General features: G+C 33.6%; 2 protein-coding genes across 2 annotated transcripts; both read right to left on the bottom strand.

Moving 5' to 3' along the window:
- Positions 1-1,593: 1,593 nt before the first annotated feature.
- On the bottom strand, positions 1,594-7,145 carry LOC136990638 (protein argonaute-2-like). The gene is made up of 2 exons (XM_067289027.1): positions 7,085-7,145; positions 1,594-4,511 (listed from the first exon to the last, which is right to left on the bottom strand). Exons 1-2 carry the CDS (start codon positions 7,143-7,145, stop codon positions 1,594-1,596), a joined length of 2,979 nt encoding a protein of 992 aa, XP_067145128.1.
- A 5,361-nt stretch (positions 7,146-12,506) lies between these two features.
- Positions 12,507-18,570, bottom strand: LOC136990651 (protein argonaute-1-like). Its single transcript, XM_067289041.1, has 2 exons — positions 18,454-18,570; positions 12,507-15,559 (listed from the first exon to the last, which is right to left on the bottom strand). The coding sequence occupies exons 1-2, from the start codon at positions 18,488-18,490 to the stop codon at positions 12,675-12,677; spliced, it is 2,922 nt and encodes a 973-aa protein (XP_067145142.1). The 5' UTR covers positions 18,491-18,570; the 3' UTR covers positions 12,507-12,674.
- Between the last annotated feature and the right edge of the window lie 775 nt (positions 18,571-19,345).

Here is a 19,345-nt window from a genome sequence, read left to right as displayed (position 1 = left end):
TAAAGTGAATCAATAAGTCGAGTGACTCATTGACACAATAGGAACAAGCTATTGGAAGTTTTAAGGGGGCGCTCATCTTCATGTCGAAAAATTCTGTGTACGGTGGTCAGTCATATAAAATACATAAGTAAAGTGCATTGTTGTAAGTCACTTTCTGTAAATTTATTAACGACATGTTATTTTTTAATAAAACAATGAAACACTTTTATCTAAGATGTATAAAGAAGTCGTGTATGAAATATTTTAAACATCGGTTATACAATTGACTACGATAAACTTATAAATCCCAAATTATGCTCTGATAAAATAGATCAAAGTGTTATAATAACATTACTCATAAAATTATAAAAACAATAAAATACAGTAGAAAAATAACTCTACATAATACATAAGGTTAAACTACTAGAGACAATAAAACAGAAAAAAATCAGTGTAAACCAAAGTTGCAGAGCACAGTTTTTTCTGCTTTGTTAGAAACTTGTTTTAAACTTCATAATAACATTCATAATAAAAATATATAAAAATAATGCTTTCTCATAAATTGATCCTATGTTAGTGTCAAGCCTAATCAATCGTAGCTTCTTCACATACGTTATCCTTTTCGTACCGATTGATAGAACATTTTGTGCGGCGCTCGTAGTAACTGCTGTGTCTTTTGTCTGGAACAATAAGCATTATCAATTTTCTATCACGTGAGTATTGTTTCTTTGGATGACAATCACAAAAATATTTAATTAATGAAAGAGCTATCGATTGTGTAATAAATATATTAATCTGTTTCAATCTGTTGAATCATTTCCGATTATTTGTTTCATGAAGAGATTCGGAGAAAGACCATTTGTAATATCGATGTGCGGATTTTTCTATAATAAGAGGAATTAGATTTTAGAATTTTGATAAGGGTAAATATGACAGCGTATGTTGTTACTATTTTGATTATTATTATTATGGTTAGCAAAATATCGTGTGTATAATTACAGCCGATCAAAATATTCGATGCTAAATTCAGATCATTATGTTCAAAGTGAGGAATAATTAATAAGGAATATTCCTAAACTTCAAATAACGTATGGAAAATTATTTTCTTTGATACTATTTGCTATATTTTAAGCTATAGTTGAAAACTACTGATAATACGTTAGGCAGTTATGAAATAATTTAAAAACACAGCGTTAGGGAAATAACTTTAATTATCATTTTTCATCTATTTATGACTTTATGTCAATTATCAAAAATAAAATCAACTAACCCATGTTAATTATAAATTTATAAAAATTAATCAACTCTTTTACCTTGTTTTTCAGGAAGTTTAATGTGATTTTATCAGATAAAACAGTAAAATATATGATTTTTAACAAATTTTATAAGTTTAAACATATATTAATATCTGATTGCTTGTTACTTCAAGAAGTTCTTAAAATACAAAAATAAACAAACGAAAATCATATAAAACTTTGACGATATTTGTTTTTTGGTATGAAATTTATAATGAGTTTTCAGAAATTTTCTAAGTCACTAAGATGTTTTAAATTAAGAAAATAAATTAAACTACTTTATGCTTTGAAGCAGCTTGAGTTCAATCTTCATTGCTACTTATATAAAAAACATGCTATTATGCACGTTTTCGTCAATCTTAATGGCATTTTTAATAGCTTTTGAAATATGCCATTCTTGTAAATCATGTCTTCTATCGGGTATTTTTGCTTTATTAGCAATCAGATATTCTTTTATTCTATACGCTGCACTATCAGCATATTTTACAACACAAGGGATCGATATACTACTTGTACAGTTGGAATAATTGTAGCACAGTTGATAAGTTAATGATTGTAGTTCGTCTGCAGTAAATTGATTATCATCGTGTAGAACTGTGTAATGAGTAGGTCGACTTGTTCCCTGAATACCTAAGTGGCTACATGTGAAAAAATCGAAGAAAATTGGATGTACAACAGAAGAATCTACGGTAGTTCCGGGTGGTATGTTTCTATGTTTGCCTACTCCCTCACTCGGATTTACAGGAATAAATCTTGTATGATGACCCTTTCCAACGATTATTAAAGTAACTGCAGTTTTTCTTTCGTCATTATCCATATTCATCTCCCTGCAAGCTTCTCTAATCGCTTTCAATTCATAATTCATTACGTTATTAAACTCGCCATCGCATACGCCATTCCTGTAGAAAAGAATCTTCTTGGGTGCTGTTTTGTTTGTTTCTTTAAATGCTTTGAATAGTTCAATTAACATAGATTTTAATTCGACAATTATCTGCCTTCCACTATGAATATTATCAATTTTTATCGGTAGCTGAAGTCTTACACTCGCTTTGTATCTACTCGGATACTCATCAACACTTCCAACAACCGCTGCAATCGAATATGGAATATCATCTGCCGGAGAAGGATGAGAACAATCAGCACCGATTAACATTACGTCTTCTCTTAAAATTGCTGGTTTTGCTTCTGGAAGTAAAGAATTGTTTATTCCTCCAAGTTTCGCATTAATTTTCTGGCAAATATTGCGAATTAAGGGCATAAGCAAACGTCTTTCTTTTTTAAGACTCACGTCCTTAATGCACTGCGTAACTATTCCCAATTCGGTTTCAGCCACTGTTTTTACCTGTGAATGAATGTTTAGTTCACGTAGTTTACTTGGCAGCACTACCATCGCTAGCTGTAATTGGGGATAAATTCGTTTTGCTTTCCTAAGTATGTTTCCTGCTAATTCGGTATTCGGATCGAAACTTCGTATATCGAGTTGTGCAGAGAAATCCAGTCCTAAATTTCTTCCTTCACTGATAAGATTCTCCACGAAATACTCCAATTCTGATTGATCATAAGCGTTAGAAAAACTTAGCACTAACCATTTTTCTATTTTAACGCCTGTATAAAACGTTTTATTCATTAAATTCCATCTGCCATTTTCCGGTTGTGTCTTTTGATTTGCAAAATAAAGAATTTCAGGTGCATTCAGTATTCGTCCAACTACTTTCAATGGATCCGAACTTATATTAATTCCGAATTCTTCGGAATAAGGACGAGAATCACGTTTTATTTCTTCCAGTGAATTTTGAATTGCTTTAAATCTTTCCGTCGGAGGTTGAACAGATCTTTTAATCACAACTCTTTTAAATTCATCGGATAAATTCCTGCTGTAGTGCTGCTGTACAATTTCACATACTTCAAACGGCAGATATATTGTTCTTTTCTCCATTCCCTTCTGTATAGGAGATGTCTCAGATACCAGGCAAGGTAAATTCGGATACCTTAACGTCTTATACGTTAATTTAAAATAATCTGATACGCTTATTGGCACAGTTTCTCCATTAATTTCTCTATTGAACAGCACGTTGTTTGCACTCTCTTCGGTGATGCCGGAAATTTTATATTTTCTAGCATAAGGGAGATGCGTGACTTTAATTCTTACACCACATAATTCTTTTCTCAATACTCTTATTTGTTCATTAGTTAAACTTCTTACGTTTCTTAAATAGTCTTCCCATCTTTCACCGGGATACAGAACATCCAGTACGAAGTCAATAACGGGTCCACCTTTAAAAAATACTTTAGACGATCTGTCGACATTGATCATCGCTCCTGATTCCGTGACTTTCAAACACTGATGATGCCCCAAGAAGATTTCTCGACTGTTATCTAATGAGAGTTCACGTCCTTCAGGTTTTTGAAAAAATGATCTTCCCACGGAAATCAATCGCAATGCAGGACCGTGTCTTAGTATGGTTTCCATTGAAATAATCGCAGTAGTTATTTCTGGTGTCATATTTTGATATTTTTTATCGAATAATTGATGCAGTGGTTCTAAACTGATGGAATTTCTGATTGCTTTTCCGAAATCACCCTTTTTGATCACTGGTTTAATTTTTATTTCACAATCAACTTCTTTTCCTTCCTCATTTTTGACAGTTAATGCGAATACTTGCTCAGAAATTATAGGTAGAGGGTTACGTGTGAAGAGGTTTTTCATTCCATCATACGCTGGTAAAAACTCTTGAAAGATATTCTCAACGATAAACAATCTATCCATAATCTCTCTGTTAAATTTTTCACGGGTGCTTGCATTATGAACATTAATTTCAACGTCGTAATGAAATATATCACCTCTCGGAAAATCAATAGGATAATAATTTGTCAACAACTTGATCGGTTTTCCTTGTTGTCCATGTCCGGGTCGCATGGCGAAGCGATGGTGAAAATCGTCGCTGTATGTTAATTCTAGACCGTATCTTTTCATCAGTTTCTTAAAACGTTCATCTTGTTTTGAAGAATCAGTTTTGGAAGTTGCCGCTGAAGACAAAGCCTGATGTGTTGATGATGCTGAGCTCGACATAACGTCTGATGCAACAACAAAGGAACTTGAAACTGGCTTTACGATATCAATTGAATCTGCGGGACATTTATCAACGACATTGCTTAATAATTTCTTACCAGCAACGGAGATTGACTGCAAGTAGGAAAGATAACTTTGTCGTAAACTTTTATCAAGAATTCCTCGACCTAAAAAAAAATTTACGAAATAATTCTTACTTGTTATAATTTCTTTATTTCTTAAATTTTCATTAAATATATTATTCATATTTTCTTAAATTTTAATATCTGAAGGTTCCTACGAAGAGGAAGAATGGTTGTAAAATTCTCAAAATTTCATATGTTGGGAGAAATATTGACAAATAGTACAGGTTAGTTTGTTTGTTATAAACACTGGAGACTGCGAATCATCTGATAATTATGATAAATGGAACGTTTTCAATACATAACAGGCCTTCTAAGATTCATGATAAATAAAACTAATGGAAAAAATCTCCATATAAAACTATGATTAACGCACCAATAATGCAATACCTCAAAAAATAGTGTGGAAATTTGCACGTTTGTTGTAAGTTGAGGAGTGTTCCTCATTGTTTTTCCCTACACAAATACCTACAGTATTTGTAGGTACTGTACACATTTATTTTTTCTTCTGTTGGAGTAAAAGTAAGATAGAAGTAAATTATTCTCCTTTGTCGCAATTTGCTAGCATTTAAACCATATGAAGTAAAATTTTCATAATATATTGGGCATATGAAAGGAATTAGTGTGAATTTCTGGTATAATGCGTAATATTGAATGTATCTGATTTTATTGTTTATATTAAATTGCGTTGTACTAGGTTCTCTTTGAACAGTAAATTATCACATTAGTATGTGATACCTTATTCACTATATCTGAAAATGATGTAGACCATTTATGAACATAATTGAATTTCTCCTTACTGTTTGCGGAGAGATACATACAAACGAAGTAGGTATGCAAATGCATTTTTGGTTCCAAAATAGTATGCGGCAAATTCTCCAAATTTACGCATCCATTCTATGTTTATGGAACTTATATATGATTTGATGCTTAGTATAAATTAGGAAATTGAAGTACAAATTCATTATATTTGCTCCACTAACTTCACGGAAATTTTATAAGGTACTTTGGCTAATAACCATTGGAATATGGCAAGTGATATACAATGCATACACAAATACTGGATTGGATGGTACTAGCAATAAAAGTGAATAGTCTTCAGTATATACACAGTTAAGTTATTAGCCAAATTAAAAATTGAACAGCCGGATATACTTGATAATAAATAGCCGAATTCTGAAACTGTGAATGAATGAACGTGAAATGGTTAATTAAATTAACCCCCTTTATTTCTCGAATAAGAAAATAGTATTTTTTTAAGACTGAAAATTGACCCTTCGATGATTTTATATCCATTTTTGGATAGCAGATCAATTTTTAACAGTTAGGAACCACTTTTTCCGTATTGCGGACACGGAGGATGACAGATAACTATTTCACAAAAGTAACGAAAATGCCATTTATAAATACAGTATAAATTACATTAATGCAATTGTTTTACTACAGTAACAAGGATAAGATTTAAAGTGGATGGACAACATGATTGTCAGCAATGGAAAAAAAGATTCAAATTTATGACCGTATTGCTTTGACTTATAGTTAGAAAATAGTGCAAGGTAGGCAATATTTGAGTGAGCCTGCCAGATTTACCAAATTTATAAAGTAAAATTTTCTGACCTGCAACTGAAACTTTTGTAGTATATTAATTCGTTCTTAACTATTGACAGAAACTTTTGAAATAATCAAAAGTCCACACGAACATACTTTAAAAACCCCACAAATTATTTAGGAAACACGAAAAATATATATATATATACACGAAGATATACAAGTATAAATAGTTATACAAAGATATCTATTTTTAATTAGACTCCTGAAAAAGGCAGAATAAGCTACACGAAGTGTCCCGTTTGGCAGGCATGCTCATGGTTACCCACTAATCCTAGTATCCTGTTTCCTCATACTTATAATCTAACAATTGTTTTAAAGAAATACTCTATTTATATTAACATCAGAAAGTGGTTCTTGCTTTCTCACTTCCGAAATAAAATAGAGACAAACACATTTATCGTGTGAATTATACTTAACGCAGCACTTACATTGTAGAAATTCGAAAATTTGATAAACGGAATATCTACAAACTTTCACAGAAAACTTCAAATCGATGTGATTCCACCTTACCCAAACAATGGCCTTACATTCGGGGCCGCCTAAATTGCATCAGAACGCGAGGGGTAACATCCCCGACGACGGCCGCCATAGGATAGCAAAGGTCAAAGGTTAGGGAGACCCGAAAAAGCCCGAAAACGGAGGGCCCGGCTCGCCTAATTTGCATTAAGTCACGCTGCTTTAGCCTTGCCATTGCCGCAGTCGAAGCTGTGAGTCGGGGGTTGTAGTAAGCCATTATAGATTATATTGGCTTACTATACCAGCATAGTTCTGTCATAACTACAGGTATTCAAACTGTAAGATACTAATTAGTTCCTTCACAAACACTTATCGATGGAAGGGAGTTTTAGGTATTTTCATTATTCAGGCGTGCGTAAAACAATCGTTTACAACTAAATTCCATTCTTTATTTGCATATTTTGGTGTAATACGACAAAATAAAAAGAAATGATTTTATTACTTTTACTAGTTACTTTAATTTTTGTTATAATAATTAATATTTATCTTACCTCTGCCTCTACCTGTACCTCTATCATCTGGCTCCTGTTTTTCACGTCCAGGACTTGACATAATTACACCAAAATAAGTATGTATTTTCACCACAGCGAATACCTGATTACAACAGTGAAGCACAGCGAAACATTCACACTACACACCTCTATGAGATATGCTTCGACGTAGATGACATCACACGTGACTATGTAAAGACGTAATACAAAAAACAACGTTTCCTCAACGAGGTGACAAAATAATACCGCACTTTGCAGCCAAAATACTTATTTAAGATAAAGTTACAGCGCATTATACGAATGACTTGATTTTAAGAAAAATTGACGTAAAAATGACCACTAATTCTTTTCCTTTCTTTATTCTATTATTCGATTTAGTTAATTTAAGCTTGAAAATAAAAAAATAAAATAAAATATTTTCACGTTAAGGAACAGATATTCGTCTGTCGAAACGATTTTCGGATCAAATCACAAACTTTTATCCGAAAACCTTTCAAAAGATTTCATTTGAATGGTTTGGGTGAGAATGTTTGTAGTGTCCGTCTTAACGGTCGAACGGCCAAGCGGTCATAGTGGCAGTCTCCTGCTCTGGGGACCATGAATCGAATTCGAACAGAACGTGGTCTGACCGGATATGTCGGCCCAGAACTTCACCACCCAGTCACCCTATTGTGGGCTTGGCCGAATCCATAATGCGCTTGCTAAAAGAAACCTTATTAGTACCAGTGGGGAGAAAAGAGTAAAAAGAGTGCCCGTCTTTTAAAATGAATAGAAGTTTCAATTTATGCTCGTGGAGGTGTAGCCAACTTGGTAACGCTTCAGCTTGTACCTCGATCTAATCTTTTGTCTTTTTGTCGCGTGCGCTGTGCTTTTGCCAGTCTTGTACCCAAGTTACAAATAAAAAAATTTTTTTTCATAATCTTATCGTTTTATTTGATCATATTTTCAAAGTGGTGAGCCGGACGTGATCATAAGGAATTATTTGCCCAATTCTGTATCTTCATTATTTATATACTTCCGTCATGGTCAAGAGCGAAGACCCCGTCGACTAGCACGAGTATCGGTGAAAATTCCAACATTTTGGAGAAAAAACGTTAAAGTGTGGTTTACAGATGGAATTACAATTCGCTGCCTCTAATATTACTGCAGATGTTACGAAATATCAAAATGTGTTGGGATTGCTCGACTGAGAAATAACCAAATTGTTCGCCGATTTAATAGCTAATGTGTTGACCAACACTCCCTACTCCGTGATACCGATATATGGGGAGGGCCTTCTTTACCTCCCCCAAAAAACAATTCATTTCCCATCTAGTACACTAATACTTCGTCATTTAAATAGTTATAAATTTGTTGCACTTATTCCGATTAATTTAAGCAGGAAATTCTGGTTAATTTAATAAATTGCGAACCGCACAAACTGAGTGTTTATACCTGTTTTCAACATAACTTTCTATGCGATTGGTTCTGAGAGAGTGTTAATTCTGTCACCACTGTGAGATTCTACTACAATTTTTCCTTCTGACACCAAGTAGGTTACGCCTACTACACGAGTTTTGAGCGTTTTTCTGCATGGCAATACGTTGGACTAGGATTCTTTTTATATATTTTGTTAACTCTTTCCGCCCTGTGGACACTAAGAGGTCTTCTTTTACCAAGCCCATTATGGTACGGCCGAATAGTGAGTGACAGGGATCGACATATCCGGTCGGACCACCCCACGATAAGTGCCTGGGGACTTTTCGACCCGTCCGGATTCAATTTGGTTCCCGGAGCGGTAAGCTGCCATTTTGTCCGCTCGGCCATCGGGCTGTCCATTCCAAACTGCTGGTAAAGCAAGTCAGGTATACGGTATATTCTGTTTCCGGTAAACTTAAACTTTAATTATTTATATTTATGAATATCTTTTAAAAATTAACATTAAACATAAAGTCAAGAAACGATACTGTGATACATCGCGGCAGTCGCCATGTTGGGATCTTTTGGTGGGTACGGAGTTTTTAGAGCGAAGCTAATTGTTTATGAAAAAGATGATCATAGCTTATTATTTTGAAACCAGTTTAGTTAAAGACTGTAATTATATGTACCGTACCTTAAGCTATCGATTTTTACAATTCGGTGGTGAAGTCCAAAAAATTTTAAATATATATATATATATATATATAACAAGAAATCCAACTGCTTGAGATCGAAAGAAACAATCAGCTTCACTCTAGAAACACTGTAGATACCAAAAGAGCCCCAACATGGTGACCAAAAGGGCCCCAACATGCATCATGGTATCGTGTCTTGTCCTTATTATAGAGGAATGTATTGCTATTCGCTTTTACTCCTAAGGAAAGAACAGACAGAAGATGGATCGCAAGGCGAAGGCCAGAAGAGACACAAAGGGGAATAGAATGCCTTCTGGGAAACCTTTTATGGGTCGCTGAGCCCTATTTAGGCCTCATCTGCAAGGAGAAAACCCGGAAAAACTCCAATCTGCTAGCCTGTGCAATCGAGGCGCGAAACTACGACAGAACTCCAGTGTTTAGGGTCTAGTCAACGCCGCTATGAGCGGAGACGGAGTCCACTCAACCAACATGCAACTTCCAACTTCTTCACAATTTAATATGGAGATTTTTTTTCACTCGACCAGTGTCTTGTCCGTATGTGTATAGACCGTGTTAAAAATGTATCGCATCGTCGCCACCTACCGACGAATAACGAAGCCGAAGCGTTATTTAAATTTTTATTATTATTATATGACTTTTACAAAAATCTAATTACAATTCTTCAAAATTAATACTCGAGTTGAATTTTCCGATTTTTATGCAAGTTTAATTTTTCAGATTTGAACGAATACGCAAACAAAAATAACAGACGAAGTATTGGAATCGAAATCGCGCCGAAATTCCATTTACGCAAGCTCATTAGAGATGTCAAATCGCCATCTTAACGTAATCAACGGTTTTTATCAGTCCAGAAGGGGTAAATCGTACATTTTTTAATACTTAATTATACATATTTAGACGCGATTTTTATTTAATTTTCATTCAAAGTTTAGTTATTAAATATTTCAAATTTTCTTTCCATTCTATTTAATTTTAAAATTATTAAATTTAGAATTTTAATATATTATTTCGTTTTAGTATATTTTACTTCCAATAAGCGAATGAATATAAGCCAAAGATAATTGTTGAGTATGCAGACCTGTAAATTCCCACTGTTGGCAGCTTGTCTGTCAGTTCTTCCTTAAACGCGAGAACGGAGTTAGTTAGATAAAAATTGAGACAAGTTTGGAAAGCTAGGAACCGAAAGCCCCGATTACCTATATACAAACTTCCGGTCTGGAACGGAAGTCACCTGACTTTTTAAATTATTTCATTTCGTGAGTTGCGAACTTTGGTCTCCCGTTCGCAACTCACGAAACGGCTGCGCAAGTGGAGTTTCCGGGTTTTCTTTACGTGTCTGACACCTAAATAAGGGCCAATCACCCGTGGAAAGTCTTTCAAGAAGGAATTCCCCTTGGCTCTTTCCCCATGTGTTTCCTTGCCAAACTATCAGAGCAAAATATGTATATTCCAAGTTCACGTACAGAAACAAAATACAGATTATCGATTAACCGGGAAGCGGATTAATAGGAATGCTTATGAACGAGTCAATAAGTTATCACAAATCACTATACTTTGCAGGCCAGAAAGTGAGAAAAAATACAATACACATTGCAATACAGTTTATCATCAGTAACCTATGTATCACTATTTCATTTATGAGTTATTTTCTATTTGTTTCTTTAAAAATTTACCCGTACCATTCACTGGGGTTAATACGCAGTAAATTAAGTTTTGAGATTAAAATCATACAGGAATTTTTCTTCTGTTGAAATGCAATTATACTTACCGGTATTTATCGTAGATAATCGAGCGCCTACTGCAGTTTTCCAATTATATAATTATATTCTAAGTTTATTTAAAAATTGTTAAATAATTTTACCTCAATCAGATCAAAATTTAAAACACTTTGGATATATCACAGGCATATCTTAGACTTGAAAGTAATTGTGAAGAATATTCTACAACAAAGTCTTTAATGTGTAATTTCTGTCATGATTACTATGATTTCTTCGTATGTGGAATAAACTAGATATCATCGCAATCCATCTGCATACATCGGAAAGTAAAAAGGTTCGAAAAGTATGAAATATATAGAAGTGCTTCAATTACAGTTCATTCCATTCTAAATATTCATAGCCGATTTCAATTGTTTTAGGCAGAAATTTCAAAAATTGTTTTATCAAAAACTTTTAAAAAGATTTTTTGCTGATCGTACAAAGCCCTGGGAACTAATCACATTATCACAACGGCGTACCATCCAGCCTCAAACGAAAAATTCGAACAGTGGCATCGTTAGCTCAAGTCCTCGCTGAGAGGTCAACCAATCGACAATTGAGTTACTAAACTTCCGACCATTCTTTTGGGGCTAAGGTCCAATGCCATCCCTAACTACAATGCTACAGCAGCGGAGATCACATACGGCGAACCCATCGAACTTCTTACTGACCACGAGACCACCTCTGTCAATGATTTACCTACCTTGATCTGCAGGCTGATGGATCATATGAGGTCGATCTGCCCGGTCAGAGACGTCCACCACTCGTCCAAAAATAATTTTTTGCACCTTGAGTCGATGACTGCTCCACACATCTTTGCACACCACGACGCCTCCCGCAAACCATTCCAACTAATCTGTGATGGTTCTTTTCGTGTCCTACGACACTCAAACAAGCACTTTAATTTAGACAATAGGGAAGTAAACTATTTCAATCGACCGCATTTTTCTTGAAGGACACAACTACCTCTCTGTCTACCCAACAATGACAACTCGTTCTACGTTTCCCAGCTAAGTTTCTGAGCGTTGTCACTGGTAAGGAAGTATGTGGCCTATCTGCTAACACTTCAACGCCTTCCACAACTTAGTCTTTTGTCTTTTTTTCTGTAATCCTGTAATTTTGCCTATTAAATTACAAACAATAAAGAAATTTGTGTTTTCCATAAAACTATGTTTAGGTATATCACTACATAAATCTCGAATCCTCCATTTATTATCGTTATCATTTAAGTGTTTGTGTTTAATACAGTAGAATATGGATTCTAGTCTCTTGGTTGAACGGTTTGATGGGATATGGATACAAAGCGCATGCGTATATGCCAAGTTCTTTCAGTGAGAAACTGCTCTCTATTTGATTAGACAGGTGAAGAAAACCCGGAGAACACCAATGGTGAGAGACGAACCCGCGACTAAACTTGTGTCAAATTACTCAGTGGAGTTACTTTTGGATAATTGCCATGTTAATTCAAACAGTTGTGAATTTTGTGACACCTAATAAATAAAAATTCCCAAATTCAAAAAAGAAATAATTTTAATCATTATTAGATGCATACAAAGTAGGTTAATGTTCGATATTGAAAAAACAAAATTAAGTAAATTACTTAATATTCTGTTAAATTTAATATAAAAGATTACTTTAAGTATATTTTATAATAATTAGCAAATAAATTTGAGATAAAATAATTTTATTTAGCAATTTCGATTTAATCTTCGTTCCTTCTTATATAAAAAACATGCACTTTTTTATTTTTTCATCAACTTCAATGGCCTTTCTCACGGCTTCTGGTATTTGATATACTTCTGTATTGGAAATTTCTCTTTGTATTCCCGGTATTTTTGATTTATTAGCAATTAGATATTGTTTCGCTCTGTATGCTGCGAGATCAGCGTACTTTACAGCACTCGGAATTGATATACTTTTTGTACAACTCGCATATGTATGGCAGAGTTGATAAGTTAAAGACTGAAGTTGGTCAGCTGTAAAACGGTTATCGTCATGTAAAACTGTGTAATGAGCAGGTCGACTTGTTCCCTGAATACTTAAGTGGCTACATGTGAAGAAATCGAAGAAAATCGGATGTACTAAAGCAGTGTCAACTGTAGTTCCGGGTGGTATGTTTCCATGTTTACCTACTTCCTCTTCCTGATCTACAGGAATAAATCTCGTATGATGACGTTTCCCAACAATTATGAAAGTAACTGCAGTTTTTCTTTCATCATTATCCATATTCAATTCCCTGCAAGCTTCTCTAATCTGTTTCAATTCATAATCGACCACTTTATGAAAATCCCCATCGGCCACGCCATCTCTGTAAAAAATGAATTTTTTGGGCGTTGTTTTGTTCTCTTGTTTGTAGGTTTTGATTACTTCGATTAACATAGATTTCAACTCGACAATGATCTCTCTCCCAGTATTAATATTATCAATTTTTGTCGGTAGTTGAAGTCGTATGCTCGCTGTATATTTACTAGGAAGATTATCGATGCTCCCAACAACTGCTGCAATCGAGTATGGAATATCATCTGCTGGAGAAGGATGGGAACAATCAGCACCAATAATTATCACGCGTTCACTCAAAATAAGCGATTTTGTTTGTTGACGTAGAGAATTATTTATTCCTCCAAGTTTCACGTTAATTTTCTGGCAAATATTCCAAATTACAGGTAATTTTTGAATATTTGTGTCTCTAACACATTGTGTTTTCAGTCCCAATTCAGTTTCTGCGACAGTTTTAACTTCTGAATAAATTTTGCGTGATAAATCATTTCGTTTAGCTGGTATTACTATTATTACTAGTCTTAACAGAGGATTTTTATTTCTCTCTCTCTTAATAACATCTCCTGGTGATTGAGCATTACCATCTATTACGTCATATATACGAGATAAATTCAGATCCAGTTTATTCCCTTCGTTAAGAAGACTCTGTGCAAAATTACGTACTGTATTCATGTGACAATCAGCAGAAAAGTTAATTACACACCATTTATCAATTTGAGATCCTTCGTAAAACTTTTTACTTTTTAAATTCCAACTGCCATTCTCAGGTTTTATTATTATATCGTGTTTATAGGTAAGTTCAGGTGTGTTTAAAATCCGACCAACAAGTTGAAGCTCATTCAAACGTATGTCAATTCCAAATTCTTTACAAAGTTCACTAGAATCAATTTTTACTCTTTTCAGCAAATTTTTAATTTCTTCAAATCTTTCTTTTGGCGGTTGAACAGTTTTTTTAATCATGACTCTTTTATGTTCATCTGATAATTTGTTGTTATAATGTTGTTGTATAATTTCGCATACTTCGAAGGGCAAATAAACTTTTTTCTTTGGCATTCCTTTTTTTAAAGGAGGTCTCTCAGAAACCAAGCAAGGCAAATTATCATACTTCAATCTAAGATTAGGGTATTGTTCTCTAAAATAATTTGATACACTAATTCGTTCCTCTTCCCCGTTGGTTTCTTTATCAAAATAAGTGTTACTTGCACTCTCTTCTGTAATATCACTTATTTTATACTTTCTTGGATAAGGAAGATGTGTTACTTTAATCATCACATCTTTTAATTCGGTTTTTAAATCCCTAATTTGCTTATTATTTAAAGTTCTTATATTTCTCAAAGCTTCCTCTCTCCTCTTACCACGAAACAAAACATCCAGCATAAATTCAATAACGGGTCCACCTTTAAAAAATACTGTGGCCGATCTGTCCACATTCATCATTGTTCCCGACTTCGTGAGTTTTAAACTCTGATAATGTCCAAACCATATTTCTCGACTGCCATCCAATGAAAGATCTTGTCTTTCAGACTGTTGAAAAAACGATCTTCCCACAGGAACCAATCGCAACGCAGGACCGTGTCTTAGTATGGTTTCCATTGCAATAATCGCAATAATGATTTCCGGTGTTATATCATGGTAATTTCCTTTGAGTAACTGATGTAACGGTTCCAGACTTATGGAATTCCCGATTATATTCCCATAATCGTCTTTTTTGTTAACGGGCTTCATTTTAATTTCACATTCAAGTTGCCTTCCTTCTTCGTTGTTGACTGTTACAAAACATTTTTCCTCAGAAACTATAGGTAGAGGATTCCTTGTATAAATATTCTTCATCCCATCAAATGCTGGGTAAAAATCTGAAAAGGTTGCATTAGCAGTGAACAATGTATCCATTATCTTTCGCCTCATCTTGGTATTCTGACATTTATATTTTTTCTTAGTAGACTGATTTGTATTCTCCATATTGATTTCAACTTCGTAATGAAAAATTTCTCCTCGTGGAAATTCAATAGGATAGTAATTTGACAATAATCTGATAGGTTCTCCTTCTTTTCCAATTCCCGGTCGCTCGGCAAAACGTTGACGAAATTTATCGCTGTATTTTAATTCCAGTCCGAAACTTCTTAGTAATTTAGCACAGTTCTCTGATAAATATTGAGACAAAGGGATTGGATCATCTGTTGGTGTAGAAGTTTCCATTACAACAGGTGGCATAATATGAGCCGAGGCCACGGGAGATGTGACAGTACTGCTTGATGGTTCTTGATCTGTCGAAGAAAGGCCCAGATTACTTATTTGTTGAAGTGTGTCTTGGCTAAGATTTCCTCGACCTAAAAAGAGAACAGTTTATAAAGCATTTAAAAATGTAAATTAATTCTTAAACCTATAAATTGCATGCGATAAATGAATTATTGTTTCAAATTGTTGTTTCTGAAATGACCTACGTTCTGACTTGGTTCATAACAAAAACATGTAAGATCATTCGAATAACGGCTGGATGGCGGGACACAGTGTTAGGACATAAACTCCCACTGTTCAGGGCGACATCCTCAAAATTTGTCTTCATTGCCTCCTCACCACGACCCACATACACTTGTGTAGTGTCCCTTTGTCATGCCGACGCGAGATTAACTGATTCCTCCGCAAGTTGGCGACCTCATATATTTATAACGAACCAGTAGAAGCAGTGTATCTATACAAATATTTTTATGGTGATTTGCATAGACTAAATGACATAAACTGTGAGTTTTTTTCTGAAGCAAGGTCACATCCTCATGGAATACTGAAATTCAATTTATATTCTTCTATATCGAGTAATTATTAAATGATCACAATGTTTGAGTAGTTTCAAGGATGATTCATGATGTATTTGTCTAGTACACCCATTTCATCGAAAACTAGAATATGTCCCTTAATACTTAATCTAATAAACTGGTTCGCAACGTTTATAAATTTCACATTAACAAGTTGATAAAATGAGTGAAATAATTGATATAATCGTGATGTAATATCAAAAATAGGAAGACAAGACAACATTTCGTATAACAATGAACATTCTATATGGTCAGTAAAAAATATTTATGTATGAAATCTCTTCGGTATTTTCTTATTAAATGTAAAATAATACTAATCCTAATTTTTGTTTATATAAAATTACAAAATGCAATGCTAATAGATTTTCAAGCATTTCGAGTGAAAGATCACGAAATTATTTATCGATTATTTATAAAAACATCACACAATCGCATAGAAGCTGTAATAGACATTTGTATAGATTCTGTTAAAAAGCATCAATTATCAGCGAAAGATCAATGGCAAGTCGATTTTACTGCCAAAAAAAAAATCATGGATTAAATTTTAAAGACGAAAATCCATCGGATATAACTGGCTGGATGGAACATAGTAATCGGAAGATTGGATAACATTTAAAAAATTGTTATTACCATAGATATTTTAAAATGCATTCTTCTTTTTGCAATATTCTATCTTACGAACAATTCTTAATCAAACAAAAGACAGCTATTTTCAAAATCAATATATTGTATAGATATTTAATAAATAAGTAACAAATATAATTTCATTAATTATTATATTAAACTACTTTCCTAATTTACCTTGCCTTATTGTTAAAATATTATTTTAAGTTGTTTTAATTTACTCGACAAATTTTTATTTTGAAAAACTATTTGTGATCTGAAAAATTAATATAATTTCAGACTTCTTCAGAAAAAATTAATTTTGTGATCAAGATTTACCCTTAAAACTTAATTTACTTAAAATTTGTGATCAGTAGGCCCAACATTTTCCCTAAACAATTAATTTTGTGATCACTGCTACCCAAACCACTACTACTAAAGTTAAAACAGTGGCGTAGGGTTTGACCATTCATTGTTTCATGTATCTTACACTGTAATTCGTTTAAAGTCTGACACGTGACATTCCAGCTATAATCTATCATTTATAATCTTAATCTTTCCTGTCGTTATCTTTTGACCGAGAAACGCCGGAGCTCATCTGCTAGTGTAATTATATTTTAATTTCATCGAAAACTAAAGGAAATATATAAATTTACTGATCAATTGACATTTTATAAGTAAATTTTTCGTAAATGTTACCTATGATGACTAAAATGGCGGCGCTTCAGTTAGGTTCGTTTCGTTTCCGTTAGATTAACTATATTATTAGTAGACGTTTCCTTTTTTTTATTTTTTTTTTTTACTGTGTTCGAGAATTACCGTGAATAACTAGTGATGTTAAACACACGGCGGCCTGTCGGTGGCTCCCCCTCCGGGAGGTCGCTCGGGAGCAGGAACAGTCGAATGCGCGGCCATTTTAGTTACCATAGGTAATATTAACCCAAATTAAAAATTATTTGGACTCAGTTGTTTGGAAAATTATTCAAATAGAATTAGAAATAACGGCTTCAATAATAAGTTTTTAAATAATTTATTGAAAATTATCATTATTGGGAGACAAAAATAATATGCATAGAGCATGGCTTTATAAAAAATGCAACAGTTAGTTGCATAACTTTCCTGGCAAGAACAGTTTAAACTGCATGTGGCGTCATCTGTTATAAGATTACTGTATTTGAAAACTTTGTATAATTAATTATTATAAAATGGTAAAAAGGGTTAATTTTCAGGACAGACATGAGTTTTATACAAAATTGTATATGCTAATAACCAGGAAAATCCTCATTAAGTCCGACTGTACTCGAAATATGGCACACGACCTGTGTATTTCCCCACCATTTCCATCAAAATTTAATAGCATCGAATTCCAAATACACAAATCCCTTTTGAAAATTTCAGAAATTTTCGACCATACTTTCTCTTTATTATATAACTTATAACAGAGCCGGGAAAGTAATATAACGTACTGTACTGTACATATCGCTTAAATATCAAAGCTATACTTAATAAAGTACTAATTACGTTTATAAAAACACCGCGGAGATGCAGAACTTTTTGCTTTGTAACAGATCCGCATTAGACAGGTTTTATTATACAGTAAATTTTTTTCAGTTTACTACATCAAAGTAACTGTGTGTAGCTCATACAGTTATTGTAAAAAATATGAATACGTTAATAATTTTAGAGGATTTGGAATCGCTTTGGATTGCTAATTTTTCTCTGGACTCTGGGGTAAAATCCCCAGCTTTCTATCTCCACAGACATCATTACTATTTATATAAAAATAAATTAATTTATAATTTTCTTACCTCTTCCCTTTCGTTTTCTCTGTGTCCGCTTAGGCATGTTAAGTACAGTCTTACACCAGTCACAAGCAAAGTTAATAATTAGTGACAGTAGAATTACAACGAAATACAAAACAAAACCGAAACTAATGACGTGTTCAGTGTAAATAACACCCCACGTGGAAGTGAAGTCACGTAGGATTACACGCAATGATGTAATCGACAAATTCCTTTTTACGTATACAAAAAACATTTGTTGTAATATTTAGAAAGGTTAAAAATCACAACCTTTAAGTCATTTTGCAATTTTGTACAATGAGCGAGAATATTTCTAACGACAATTAAAAAATAATGCATTCTTTTAAAAGATTACCGGTAAATGAGAAATACGCTGTCATCATTTCGACGCCATATTGGATATGAAAGCGCTAGCTGAAATTACCTTTATCTGAAGTAAAATTATATGAATTATGTTTAACACAGCCGCTGAAAGACGTGGCAACAAATTAAAATGCGACGACGTTCGTGTGACTAGACGTCGAGCTATTAAAGCTGTCCTTCGTAAGTAGCAGTTATCAACTCCAACATGGCGTCGATATGATGGTAGTGAACGTTTTAAATAAACAGTACCCTTTGTTATAAAAATAATATAAATAAGTTTTTCCTTGTTACTCACTCTAAATAACTTGATATTACATCTATACTCATTAAGATTTTGTCCTGGTGGAGGTAAGATTTCATTGATATCTTCTCCAGACATGATCAGCAACCTCATAGCAATATACGAAACCAAATGGAAACCATAGACCTAGGAGTTAGTCTACAAAATATGGCTCACCCAAAATTTGATCTTACAGTGCCAAATGATTCACAGACACATAAATTTGAAGATAAAAAATAATCTGAACAATTTGTT

This window comes from Centruroides vittatus, unplaced genomic scaffold, assembly GCF_030686945.1.
Source record: "Centruroides vittatus isolate TY-2023 unplaced genomic scaffold, ASM3068694v2 scaffold_996, whole genome shotgun sequence".
Classification (NCBI taxonomy): Eukaryota; Metazoa; Arthropoda; class Arachnida; order Scorpiones; family Buthidae; genus Centruroides; species Centruroides vittatus.
This window is presented reverse-complemented; position numbering and strand designations above follow the sequence as displayed.